This window comes from Ambystoma mexicanum, chromosome 2p (genome assembly GCF_040938575.1).
Source record: "Ambystoma mexicanum isolate Mex_15411 chromosome 2p, UKY_AmexF1_1, whole genome shotgun sequence".
NCBI lineage: Eukaryota > Metazoa > Chordata > Amphibia > Caudata > Ambystomatidae > Ambystoma > Ambystoma mexicanum.
Window position 1 is genome coordinate 1,391,497,581 of NC_090923.1, and position 14,222 is coordinate 1,391,511,802.

At 50.1% G+C, this 14,222-nt stretch overlaps 1 protein-coding gene across 1 annotated transcript in view; it reads left to right on the top strand.

Annotated features, from left to right (window-relative positions):
* The first annotated feature begins 3,882 nt into the window (after positions 1-3,882).
* The window catches only part of MYO1G (myosin IG), a 1,030,638-nt gene continuing 1,020,298 nt past the window's right edge, over positions 3,883-14,222 (top strand). The window contains exon 1 of the mRNA XM_069645825.1: positions 3,883-4,196. Within this exon, the coding sequence (XP_069501926.1) occupies positions 4,102-4,196 (95 nt within the window). The 5' untranslated portion in view covers positions 3,883-4,101. The remainder of the gene's footprint in view (positions 4,197-14,222) is intronic.

The following is a 14,222-nucleotide window of genomic DNA, read 5'->3' on the forward strand; positions in this document are numbered from 1 at the left end:
GGAATGCCAGCGGAATGTTGGAGGTTCTACCACATTTTACAAGACCCTTTAGTAACCTGGGTTAAGTGGAACTTCAACCACTGAATGATGCCACTGCTAGCTTAAGGCACCATTTAGAGCATGCCTACAAACTACGGGAGCACAGCATCACAACCATTTAACTGGGACCTCTTTAAGCATATAATCTACATGCAGGCTCGGAGCATCTAAACACATGTTTGCTGAGTCTCTTCCGAGCACTTGTAGGACTGCAGGAGACCAGTTCACCTTGCACCAGTGTCCGTTCACGATAGTCATTACCACAGGCCCAGGTCTGTTGATGGTACAGTTCAAAGGCCGGCAAAGCCGCACCTGGGGGCACCAGGGGCCCCATCCGGTTAGTCCCTTGATGTTGGGGCAGGCAGCGAGATGCTGGTAGCAGAGCGTCTAGGCTGCGCCACATCATGTTGACAAGGCAGGGGTGGTAGCATGTTACTCGCTCGCCTTTCTTGGTCACGCTCCCCCAGGCAGGAGTGTCTCTTTACTGTGGCGGCACAGGAGGGCGAACAAACACTTGTGCAGAGCTGCAACCCTCACTTGCCTATTGCACTGCTTCTTGGTGGCAGGTGTCAGGGCCGCATGACATTGATTGGCCAGACACAGGTGACAGTGTGTCTAGGCCACATCTTCTCCTTCCCCAGGCAGGAGTGCTGCTCTCTCTTTCCTTTTCCCGCAAACACTGTGGCAGGGTGTCACTGGGGGCAGAGTGTTGCGGTTGGCAGGGTGTTAGGGCAACTTGCTGTGCTGGCAGGGTGACACTAGTGGCAGGACTGTGGGCAGGGCACTACCCGTAGCAGAGGCTGTACACCAGTGGCAGGGTGCTTGGGTCACTTCATCTTGCTCCCCCTTGCAGGCATGGGGCTGTTGTCACTGGTGTGTTGTGCAGCCTTGTGCACCATGTTGTACATGTTGTGCTCTATATCACCGCTGGCCCCGGTATTTGCAGAGGGCCACGTACAGTTTTTGTCTATGTACGCTCCGACGTGGAGCACCTCAAAGGTTCACCGCCTCCTGGCCCGGTATATCCCTCTTTTAGCTCCAACGCCGGAGCATTCACAATATTCGGCGCCTTATGGCCCGGGGTATGCAGGGGACCATTGCACCATCCTGGAGCGTTTCTTTCTTTCACTGCCAGCAGCCCAGGATCTGTGAAGGCGCTCTACATTTCCACATTGCTCCGTCACAGCGCTCTATAGTTTTGACTGCATGGCACGCTAGGGATCTCGCTGGGACCTGGGAGCACTGCATCTTTTTCCGCGCACAGCACAGCGGCCCGGGATCACATTGGGAACAGTTTCTGTTTACCTTTTGCGCGGCACCGGAGCACTTCAAGGTATTCACCTCCTCCCGGCCCGGGATACTACTTTCTCCCCCACACGCTCCGGTGTGTCGGAGGGTGGAACTGGCCATGGGACATCGTACCAGCTCCCCCATCAGATGCTATGGGACACCAGCATCAGGAGGCCCAGGGCCTCGGAGGTTGGAAGGGTGGGGGCTGGCCATGGGACATCGTGCCAGCCCCACCCTGCAGTGCTATGGGACACCAGCACTTGGGAGGCTTCAGTGCCTCGGTAGGTGGCAAGGGTAACCTTGCTGACCCAGGCAGGCTAGTCTGGCGGGCCGTGTAGAAGGCCCCATGATGCCATGGCCTGCAGGCCCCTTGTATTCAGGGCGGGCCTGCAGGCCACAATAAAGGACACACACACAGATTAATTAGTCGTGGTGTCCGCAGCCGTACTGCCCGCACGTGCCTGCGGGCTCCCTTTTATTATCTTGGCCCATGACGCAGTCATGGCCCATCTTTAAAGGGCAACCCAGTCACAAGGTATGATATGATATGATATGGCATTTGTAACGCGCCTATACACAGGTGTTTCAAGGCGCGACGAGGCAGGGAGGGGAGGAAACAAGGGGAAACAGACAACGATCCTACTAGGCCAGTCGTCATTCAGATCGCGCAAGTGCAAGGGTGGGGGAGGGGGAAAAGTGCAAGGGGAAGGGGGGGGAAGTGCAGTAAAGGTAAGTGGCGTAAAGTAATAAATAAATAGGGCCAACTGGTGGCAAGTGCAAGGTAAGTGCAGAACAAGTGCTGGAAAAGGGGGGGGGCTGTAGGGATACAGAGACAGTCCCGCAGTGCAGAGGGGTTCCAGGGCATCAGTGCAAGTGGAGAGTGGCTGGGCCCAGGACCGAGGCCGTTAAGAGTGGTCCAGTTGCAGAATCAGTGCAGTATCAGTGAGGAATAATTGGCTGTTCAGCAGGGGAGAGGGAGAGAGAAAGCAGAGGCAAAGAGGAAGGTTTTGAGGTGCTTCCGGAACCGGTGATGGTTCTCCTCAAGTTTCAGGGAGGCAGGAAGGCTGTTCCAGAGGGAGGCCCCTGCCGCGGAGAGAGATCTACCCCCACTTGGGGGTACACACCCCCTTAAAGGGGAAACACATATCGGAGGTCCACTCTGTAACACGGTGTCGGTAGCACACACCCTCACCATCGGTTGGCCTGGGAATCTCTCTGAGGGGTGGGGCAGGCGGGCACTCACCTCCTTTTCCATGGCGGGCTTCTACTTCTTGCGGGAGATGCCCTACGTGGCAGCAGCCGCTCAGATTCTCTTTTCCATTGGGGGACAGCACAAATCTCTCCCCAGGCGGGAGTTCCATTTCTTCTTCGCGGCTGTTGTTGCTCCATTTCTTTCTTCTTCACGGCAGCGGATGCCAAAGTGGATGTGGGCAGACCCCCACCCTGGCCACACGAGCACCCTCCTCTCATGGGGCCACGGCAAGGGAGGATCCACCGGCAGGACGCCAGGCATGGTATCCACCCCTCATTTCCATCCAGGGCGGTGAATGCCCCTCCTCCCTCCTTTTATTTTGTTGAAAAAATGAGGGACAACGGGGATGGGGACATCGCATGGGCTCGTCCTCCTTTCTCGTCACCATTATTGTGGGGCCGGCGGCAGTCACGCGGCCGGCCTTACTGGTGCTGGGTGGCCCAGCACCATGTTGGTTTGCTGGGGTCCACCAGAGTTACTTGGTTACAGGGTAGAACCCTTTGAGGCTGTGGGGACACCACCTGGGTGCCGGACCACCTCGGATGCCGGCATCACCCTGGATAGTGGGTGGCCGGGCTGGACCCAGGGCGCCAGGCTGGTCTGGGGGACCCAAACCAGCAGGGACCTGCAGGGCCCTGATCACACGGCTTGGGCCTCAGAACCGTGATCACGTGGTTTAGGCCTGCAGCCGCAGAATGAGAGACGGAGAGACAACAGATGTTCCATGGTTGGGAGTCTGCAGCCTTTCTGCTCCACCTGCCTGCAGGGGCTCCTTTTATTAGCTTGGGTCATGACAGTCATGGCCCATCTTAAAAGAGCAATACACGTGGGAGGGACACATTACATTAAAAGGGGGAACACACATTAGGGGTGGTATTGGAGAGGAGGTGCGAGTGCGAGACTCTTCAAAAAGGAAGTATGGCGACTCCTGTCAATAGAAAATATAGGCAGATATGACACATGGGGGACAGCAACAGTATTTTTACTTGTGGGCGGGGGGAGCCCGGGGAAAGGGCTCCACATACCATATTTTAGATCTAGGGGGGTTCAGGCTCAAAAAGTTTGAATGCCACGCCTCTAGCGGGCTAAGAGTGCTTATTAATGACCGAACCGCGCGTCATAGCTTGCCTTGCTGCTGACTCTGTGCCAGCCCTGCTGTCCTTCTACAGGCCTGGCTTGTCATGGAACGCCAGCGGCAGGCCCTCCTCCTGACTTGGTGTGGAGATGTGACATGAGCGGCCTAACGGTCTAATGACAGTGCTTTGGGGGAAGCTCGGCCTAGAGCACTTCTCCTTCTCCACAGACGGAGGGGACGATGACGCACACCCTCTGGTTACACATAGCCGGAGTGCCTGCCCAGCCTCCGCTCCGGAAGCCATGCACGCCTCGCTGCTGCTGCTTCTGAAATCCGCCTCGCTTGCCGCCGGCTCCTCAAACTGAAACAGAAGTTTCTCGGGGCGCGTTTAGCTATTTTCGCCCTCAACATTTCTAGCCGCCTGTCTCTGTCTGGCCTCGCTGAGATGGCCGAACAGGAGAGCCTGGAGTTCGGGAAGGCCGATTTTGTCCTGCTTGACAGAGTGACGATGGATGACTTCTTGGCCAACCTTAGACTCAGGTAAGAGCTTGCCCAAGTGGGGTCCTGGTTTGTTCCTGCCCCAGCAATCTGCCCTCACGTCCAGCTACCCCCAAGCAGGGTCGGACTGGGGAATAAAGCTGCCTCAGTCACAGAAAATGGCCCATGGCAATGTATTCCCTTTGTGACAGACTCTTTGAGTGATACCCAAGGTAGAGTTGTGGAGTAAAATGTCCTGCAAATTGCGCATTTTAAAGAGTATTTGTTCTGTATCAATCAAAACTACTCGTAGGCAGTGAAGTAACTCTTCAAACTGGCACATTTCTACCAAAACAATGGGCCGCACTAGCGTTGCCCTTAGGCCAGTCAAGGCCTGCACCCAAGCCTCTGTTTCACTAGCTGCCTGTCTGGCCTGCACCCAAGCCTCTGTTTTACTAGCTGCCTGTCTGGCCTGCACCCAAGCCTCTGTTTCACTAGCTGCCTGTCTGGCCTGCACCCAAGCCTCTGTTTCACTAGCTGCCTGTCTGGCCTGCACCCAAGCCTCTGTTTCACTATCTCCCTGTCTGGCCTGCACCCAAGCCTCTGTTTCACTAGCTGCCTGTCTGGCCTGCACCCAAGCCTCTGATTTCACTAGCTGCCTGTCTGGCATGCACCCAAGCCTCTGATTTCATCAGCTGCCTGTCTGGCCTGCACCCAAGCCTCTGATTGCACTAGCTGCCTGTGTGGCCTGCACCCAAGCCTCTGATTTCACTAGCTGCCTATGTGGCCTCTGGCCTGCACCCAAGCCTCTGATTTCACCAGCTGCCTGTGTGGCCTCTGGCATGCACCCAAGCCTCTGATTGCACCAGCTGCCTGTCTGGCATGCACCCAAGCCTCTGATTTCACTAGCTGCCTGTGTGGCCTCTGGCCTGCACCCAAGCCTCTGAGTTCACTAGCTGCCTGTCCGGCATGCACCCAAGCCTCTGATTTCACTAGCTGCCTGTCTGGCCTGCACCCAAGCCTCTGATTTCACTAGCTGCCTGTCTGGCATGCACCCAAGCCTCTGATTTCACTAGCTGCCTGTCTGGCCTGCACCCAAGCCTCTGATTTCACCAGCTGCCTGTCTTGCCTGCACCGAAGCCTCTGATTTCACCAGCTGCCTGTCTGGCATGCACCCAAGCCTCTGATTTCACCAGCTGCCTGTCTCAATATGCATCTTGGCCAAAGGCCATGCAATGGGGACGCTATCACTTAAAGGACCAGAAGGTGGTAAGCCGTGCAATAATAACCCTATGGACCATTTGAAGGGGGAACTTGCAGAATAGTCTATAGGGTTGGGTTGTCATTGCAGTACATGTTTTGAAGTTTTGATGGTTAAGTGAAACATATTGCATTGATAGTGAGTTAAGTGAAAAGAGAAACTAAGGACATTAAACACGTGGTTTTATATTGTAGTGTTTGAAAGCACGTTTTCCCCCCTTAGTTTAAACCATTTAATTGCAAAAATGGTAAAAGTGGAGCGCGTTAAACGCGAGAATGAATCAGGTGTCATGTAAAAGTGAAGGGTTTCTGTATAGGAAAGTGAAAGCATTTTTTCACCAGGTTGGAGTTCTCTTTTGTGTGTTGAATAGGATGCTGCAGCAAAATAAGGTACCGTGTCGAAAGAAACCTTGCCTGGAAATTACATTGCTGGTTCACTGTCTGCTTTTGAAGACCAAATGTTCAGAATGCAGTCAATACCAGTAGTTATTGACTGATTGTAAACATTCTCGTTGGCTGGGAGGGGGTATGTATTGATTTCCATGTGCTAATATGGGTTATTACCCCATAATATGCTCATCTGCTTGAAGTTCATTTTGTGGTCCTCAGGAAGATGACATGATGGCCAGAGACCGAACACGTGGCATACAGAGATATATGCAGCTAGCGCTAAACCAGCTGAGCTTTCTTGCCAGTTTATTTCCTCTCAGCAGCACGTATTCTCACCCTTTGGTGGTGACAGTGTGAGATTGGGATCTGAATACATGGGGGATTGGTGGGAAAGTGGGCAACAGCCCTTGGACAGAGAATGGGATGAGGGTGGAGGAAAGACAGCGCAGCCATGCTTTTATCTATGAGAGCAATAAGCGGAAGCCATAGGACTTTGCTTTTCAGTAAGCTTTCCCCTTATGTACAAGCAGTGCTGGACGTGGGGCCTGATTTTCCCCAATCTGAAGTCCAGCAACAAAAATGTGTGCCCGGATCCGGAAAAAACATACTTGAAGCCTTCAGTTGGCTACGTTATTTAAATTTGTTCGGACTTGAAAGGTGCCAAAACCGGGAATCGAGCCTTACCTGGAGCGAGGCACTTGAATGACTAATCACGATGCCTGTGAAATTATGTCTTAGCATTGCACTGAGCAGGAAATATATAAATACAGGTTTTTAGGTTTAAAAGGTGTGCACCTTTTATACTTCGCCAGCAACGTTATAGGGAACACTATGCTACTGGTTTATTTTCCAGGTGTTCATGATAAATCTTCTGACAAATGATTATTGGCGCGGGGGTGGGAGGAAGGGTAGGGTGGGGACAGACAACACTGCCCCTCCCCCGTCTCTGGTGGGATCCCACAGTAAATTATGTCCATTTCAATCACTGTGTACAAGTACAGTGGGAAGTGGGAGTGCATTCGTTGCGGGACATATCTTGCCAGTGATAGAAGTGTACCAAAAAAGTAGTGGAGCTTTGACTCCGGCGGGGGTGCAGAGTAGGAAGGGAGCAACGTGCAACACATTCTTCAAGGGTTGCAGTCCTGCTGGGTGGCAGCCAATTGAGTTTAAACGAATGTCAGTTTAGCTGTAACTGATATCCAGTGGTAAAGTGGAGAAGTGTGCTTTAACTTCACAAAGAAACTTCTGAAATGGTGAAAATGGTTGCAAAAAAAGTAGTGGAGCTGTTAACAGTAAAAAATAAAAGCAGTGGACCCCGCCTCTGGCCGTCCCGGCTCACTTCGACCACTGCTTCTTGCTGAACTGAAAGTACATTACAATGCCACTGGCTCAGAGAACGTTTCATAGGGGTCTCCCTTTGAGTGCCCCAGGGACGTATTCATAGGTTAAGCAACAGTGGTTCTTTTTGTCCTTATATTAGAGGCAGGAAGGGGGAGGGGCAGAAAATGGTGTGCCCCCCTCAAACCTCCGACACAACTTGCTTTCCCCATACTAACATATGTAAGCTGTAAGAACCCTTTTTTGGGGTTTGTGAGATGAAATGTGTCTGCAGCCGACATTACAGCATCTTACACCCGCTTCAAAAAGAGTATTAACCACTCATCTAGACACATGCTCCTCCCGCCTGCAGTATGCGGCAGGTGCTAAACCCAGCGAGCTATCTTGCTGGATCATTTCACGTGTCTAGGAAGCCATGGCTGTTCTGTTTGCTGACCTCCCTCTCAAGGCAGATTTTGGCTGCGGCTTTGACCCGCTTTCCACCAGTGGAAGGCGCGCTGCCCTGCTAGACTGGGAACCGAGAGAGGCGCAGGAAGCCGGCTAGGTGGATGTGTGGTTGTTGCCATGGCTGCGAGCAGCGGTCGGAAGGTAGCTTCTGTCAGAGCGCGGGGCTGTAAAATGGGTCTAATGCAGTGGGCCGGGGCTTGGTGGCCACAGAGGTAGGCTGGCCCGCAAGGAGAATAGGAGAATTCAATGCAAGCTAAAGTATCTGTTAGGGCTGTGGCAGCCTCGTGGCGCGTGTTGCTCCACCACTGCCACGTGTGGAGATATGCACAGGCCGAGGACTTTGGGAAGGAGGTGGGGGGCGTACTACAGTCCCAGCAGCGTTTCAGACCCATCCGCCTTTTCCTTATGTGGCAAGGCACGTAGTGCACCTTTGGCGAGGATACACAGTGACGCGGCCCGCGTGTATTGACTTCTACAATCGAATGAAATCATGGATTTGAATGCGCACACCTCTCGCACACTGGCACATTTGCACACTCATACATTTGAAATTCTCTCTTGCACTTGCATTCACGCACATCTGCACACTCTCGCACATTAAAAGAAAGCACCGGAAGTTGTAAACATTGGTAGAAGATTTATTTCCTGTACCTGAGCGGAGTGAAAGCACTTCCCTTCAATACAGGAAACACATTTTGGAAAAGAGGAGAGTAGAAGGGGGTGTACAAGTTGGTATTTCTGGTGGTGGTCCTGTCATCACCTCTCTCGTAGGTCATACAAGGGTCAGAATGTACTCTTTTGTGAATTAAAAAATATACAATAGTGGTAGAAGCCACTACTGCATACTTTCCATTTCCACATTCAAAAATGTGTTGGAAATGAATAGAACAAATTGATAAAAACATACCATGTTGTTTCGGGGGGGAATACCACAGAAATACAACTACTGTTACCACATCTGTTTATGTTTATATAGCGCACCAGGTACCCTAAGGCTTAAGGGTGCTGTCAAACGCAAAACATTCAAGCAAAACAGGACAAATACATACAGCAGAATCCGAGGCCTAATTCACCAGGGAGAGTCCTGCCAAAATAGAGTCAGAGAGAATGGAAGCATTTTAAGAAAAAAGTACGGTTTTCAACCCCTTCTTAAAAATCTCTGTAGAAGAGGTGGTCCTCAAAATAGATGACAGAGAGTTCCAGTTAAGGGGAGCTGCTGAATTGAATGCGGGGTCCCTAGATTTTTTTGTTTTCAGGCGTGGCATGATCAAGGTATTTGTTTCGTCCGATCGAAGGGATCTGATGTTTTTTTTATTACCATAATTAATTCATTCAGTTCGAGGGGCATGACTCTGTGTACACATTTATGTGTAATAAGGAGAAGCCTAAATTCAACCCTAGCCTGCACAGGTAACCAGTGTAGACTTCGACAGGCTTCTGACACATGGTCTCTTCTAGATAGGCATTTTACCACTCTAACTGCTCCATTCTGTATAACTCGTAACCGATCGACGTCAGATAGCGGCAACCCAACAAGGAGGCTACAGCAATAGTCGATCTTAGATCCGATTATAGCCCTTGCCAGAGTTTCAGAGTTTGTTTCTGAAATAAAAGGTCTGAGGCAGCGAAACAGCTTGAGGAAATATGAGGCAGATGAAACAAGGCTGTTTACTTGGGTATTCATATTCAGGTTTTTATCAAGATAAATGCCCATGCACATGAATCGCACATTTGCACATTCACACGTGTACATGCTCTCCCACTTGCATATGTGCATGCTTACCTACTCACACATTTGTACATTTGCGAATATTGAACACTAGCACGTTTGCACGCTCTCACATCAGTACACCTACACTGTTGCACAATTTCATATGTGCATTTTCACATGTTCAGACTTGCATAGTCGCTCTTGGGTACACTCACATATGTGCAAATCACATGTCTGAACACTTGCACATGTGCATCTTGAAATGTTTGCACATTTGCATATGTGTAGATTTGCAATTGCCCAATTGAAAAATCACACACATATGCCCATGCACACTGGCCCGTTTGCACACATGTTCCCTTGCGTTTCTGCACACTTGCAAATGAGCATCCCCACACACATGCACATTTGTGCATTCACACATTTGCCCACTTGCACACACTCGCACATTTGAAAAACAAACAGGTGTCCACAAACCTGTGGAATGCTCCCGTCCCCTGCACACCGAAATCTATTGAATTACAATCAATATTATAAACCATAAAGGAGATGGGAAGAATTTGTAAGTTCGCAATTAAATGATGCAATTTTGCTCTGAAATGTTTATATCCACAATCTTGATTGTTTATATCGAATTATTATAATCATAATCTATTTTACACAACTGTATTTTCAACAATATAATGCCATGAATTTCTCAAATCAACAATCCATAAAATCCTGTGCTCTACGCGTTTCGGGAATTCCATTCCCTTCCTCAGGAGCTATTCTTCGATATTGCGTGCGTCGGGTGCGTCGGGTGCACGCTGCTATATTCAACGAAAAAGATAACGAGTATCTATTTAGTAAAGATGTTCTATGCAAAGTCACTCTGATAATTAACATTTCAGAATAATATCTATCATGTGATTTTATCCTTCATAGTCACCTGGTGTCAGTCTGCCAATCACAGTCCAAGCTGTGTACAATTTCCACCAAGCCCAGTGGCTCTTGGTCGTGTCTTCCCAATTCAACTCTGCATAGTGATGTGAAATGGAAAATGTATCAATGCCACGTGTTTCATATTGTGTGTTATCACTTCACCTGTCTATGATTTAATCTGTTCTCACCTTCTCTAGGAAATAGAACATCTGGTTGTATCCCAAAGCCTTCCGCTAAGGCGATGTTCCCCTCTATGGATATTCAGGTGGGATGCCTGGTCTGTATAATGATAACAGATAGGGTCTATTGAGTATAGATTTCTGTCTATAGGTTATTCCAAGACAGCACCCACAGAATTATAAAACAGCCTTATTGTAAAAAAACAACATACCCCAGTGGAGGCCCAAAGGCCGTTCTAGCTGGTATCGAGTGGTTTTAAGCTGCCCTAAGTTTGAATGCAGGAAATATTTGAGAGTAGTAATTGTCTCGCGTCAACCTGGAAGTACAAACAAATGGTACTTTGTGTAATGCCAGGATATTAAAATGTTTGGCTTGTTTCACCTAATCTACTCAAAAACTAGAATTTACCAAATCCGGGTTGCAACAGTCCTTTGTATCCTTAGCCGGCCTGAAAGAACCAAAAGAACCAGAGTCACCGTGCCATTCTTCTCTCCCAGGCAGAAGCTGACGGAAGCCTGTTTAGGCCAGGCTTTCGTTCGTTGCTCGACTTCTGCGCGACCGCACAAGCACTCTCACCGCGGAGAGCCGTGGTCAGGCCAGCATCGTGGCAGGGATTTGTGGTGCTTGCATGCAATATGGGAAGCAGTCCAGGGTGCTCCATCTGCTGGCTCCCTTCCAGACGGGAGGTCCCTGTCGTGGGCTCCAGGGTACAGCCACTGCGGCAGCGGTTCTTGCCACAACAATCTTCTCCCATTGAGTGTTGGGGACATAACCAAGTGCATTTTATTTCTTTATTTCTTTATTGTGCATTTGTTAGGCACTTATACAGCAAGTAAATTTTGTTTAATGACCTGCCCCATGCCTTTTGGCCATAAGGATAGGCAGAGTCACGGTAGTGGCTTCCAGCAAAAGCTGCTACGGTGCCGGTTCTTGATGAGCCACACTTGTCCTCCCAGGCCTCTCCCCCAGGCAGGAGTGTCCAGTAATGTAGCGGCATGGTCCGCTCTTCTTCTCCTAGGCCTCTCCCCCAGGCAGGACCTGCTTTAGGCAGTGCACCTCTGACCTTGGCAGGAGTGCTTTACTTGAGGCAGTGCTCCTCTCCCCCTGACGGGAGTGCCTTGCTTGAGGCGGTGCACCTCTCCCCCCAGGGGAGTGCCTTGTATCGAATGTCCAGAGGGGCAGGGCGCGCCTCTGTCTTATTCACCAGAGAGGGGATGATAGCGCTGTCATGGCGTGGGCCGCCTGTTCTCCCCCAGTCAGGAGTATCAGAGGGTGTCCAGTCAATTGGTCGACAGCAAACTGGTCGACTGCAATTTGGTCGACACCATTTGGTCGAATGCCAAATGGTCGAATTTTTTTTTTTTTATATGTGTTTTGTGGGTTTTCGTGTGGGGAAAAAAAAAAAAGAAAAAAAGGGGGTTGGGGGGGGGGGGGGGACCCCCCCAAAAAAAACCAAATAAGGGGTAAAAAAAAAAAAAATTCGACCATTTGGCATTCCACCAAATGGTGTCGACCAGTTGTCCTGTCGACCAAATGTTTTCGACCAATTGACTGGTAACCGTATCAGAGGTCAATGTGGCAGCGTGGGCCGCCTGCTCTCCCCCAGGCAGGATTTTAACGCCATGTGGCGGTGTGGGCCGCTCTCCGAGGTCACATCAGGGCTCTTCTGGGAAGAAACATGGGCTCTGGTATACTCTTTCGTGGCGGGCAGTTAGTAGTTTGTAGGGGCTTTAATATGATTCTGGACCCAGATAAGGATATATTGGTATGAAGTAATAGAATTGCGGCAGAAAAGTCATTTGTAAAAATAATCGTGATTTGACCCGGTAAAGGTGCACCCATTATACCATTTAAGGGGAGCAGAGGTTGCGGGGCGGGGGGTTTCCTGCTCCCCTTAAATGGTTTAATGTGTCAGGTGGTTGCAGGGGTGTCCCCTGCATCCATGGACTGCGGCAGCAAAACCACAGCCTTTGTGCTGCATTTTTTGTGTAAACGGCCATTTTTGCCAACATTTTAACACATGGAACTGATATACTATGATCAGTGTGGAAAGGATGGAAAGTTACCCAGGAGCGTGACCCTACTAGATTTGGGGCAATAAACGCAGAGGCGCAGCTGTGCAACGCTTGTAGAGAGGCACATTCGGTTGAGAGGTTTTCCTCACTACTTTTCTGTCTACGACTCTCAATCCAGTAATGACCATGTCTTCCTCCAATCAGACTCATTACATCAGATCTCAGGGGCAGAGATATACAGCAGGCCATGGTCAGACCACAATAATGGGGTTAGTAGCCTTAAATGACTGGCCGGGGAGCAAAGCTCAGAGGAGATGGATTTGTAATGATCCCCTACTACTAGAAAACAGCTAAACTTAGGTTGCTCCAACAGAAATATTATGGAAAGATGGGAAAGGCTGATTGGTTATTAGTGAGCAGATCACGTGCTCAGAAGTTAGACAAACGATATCGGGGGTCCCACTCCCCTGCTAACCCTCCCTCTTTTCTGCTTGTTTCCCTCCCTCCTTCCCGCCTGCTCAGTTAGCTGACTGGTCCCCTGGTGCACCTCCAGAACCTCACAGGTCCCTAGCTCTTCCACCAGTCCTGCACTTGCCTCCAGCTTCTGCACTTGCCCTTGGCACTACTGCAATATGGCCTATGACAGGGGCAACCACTCTGCACTTAACCTGGGCCCTTGCTGGACTGGGCACACTTCTCCCCTCCTCCGCCTCACTTCCTGTTCTGCACACTTACTCAACCTTGAATGTTCTAGTCCCAACAAGTCTGTCTGTCCAATCCTCCCTCTCTGTACTTGAGTTCCTTTCCGTTGCTGCGTCCTCCTGTGGCACCTCCTTCTGATCCCTTTCCTCCCACTCTTATCTGATGCTTGTCTCTTCGTTCCCTCTGTTCTGTCCTTATCGCTAGTCTTCTTCTGTCCGTTTCTTGTTTAGGGGATCCTCCCCTATTGGGTTATTGGCGCTTCCGCCTGTATCCTCTTCTCCCCTCTTACCTGTATCTTTCCTGCAATCTATAGTAGCTCCCTTCCTTGCTGTGACAGTGCTCCCTTCTAGTCTATTGTGTGGAAGGTGGACTTACCTAGATCGCTTAAGGGAGACAGTGGCCGCACCTCTGTGTGGTTCCTTTCTGCTGCATTACAACACTCAACCCCATTCAAGTGCAAGAGGACCTATTTTCACTTTCAAGTTCTACAGTCAAACTACATCTCATTGACTAAAACAGGGTTTTTTCTGCCGTTAAGGCTTTTTCCCTGGACTTTTGGGAGCTTGCTCCTCGGGGTTCCCCGTGACCTGGGAACTCTAATGGGTCACGGTGGCCTCCGAAGGAGCTCGCCCTTATTTACATCAAAAGAAGGACAAGAAATCTAAGGAGACAAAGAAGACTCGGAGAAAGAAGGATTCCGAGACCTACACAAGCACCTTTGAAGAGTCAGGGGAGGAGGAGGAACGGGAGGGATTTTCAAGTCTTGACACATAGGCGCATTGGATGGCCAACCTCCAAGCAATCTGAATCGTTCGCCTGACCAGTACTGTAGTTCATGTTATGATCTGTTCTGATCCCTCCCTCTCCCCGCACCCTCTCTCTTATGTTCTACCTGCACCCTCTGTCAAGCACTTCACTAGTAGATATGCTTCTGTGCCTAGTACGCTAGTTATTGTTGTTAGATCATTCAGAATCTTCAAGGCCTAAGAATGACAACTGTTATTCCTTTGTTCCCTTCCCGCTTTGAAGCACTTCACTTGTGTATAATCGCTATACAAATAAATAATTACAATGAAGACGATGGTTCAGTGTTGAGAATGATATCTGATGAAGTTTGGGGCAAGC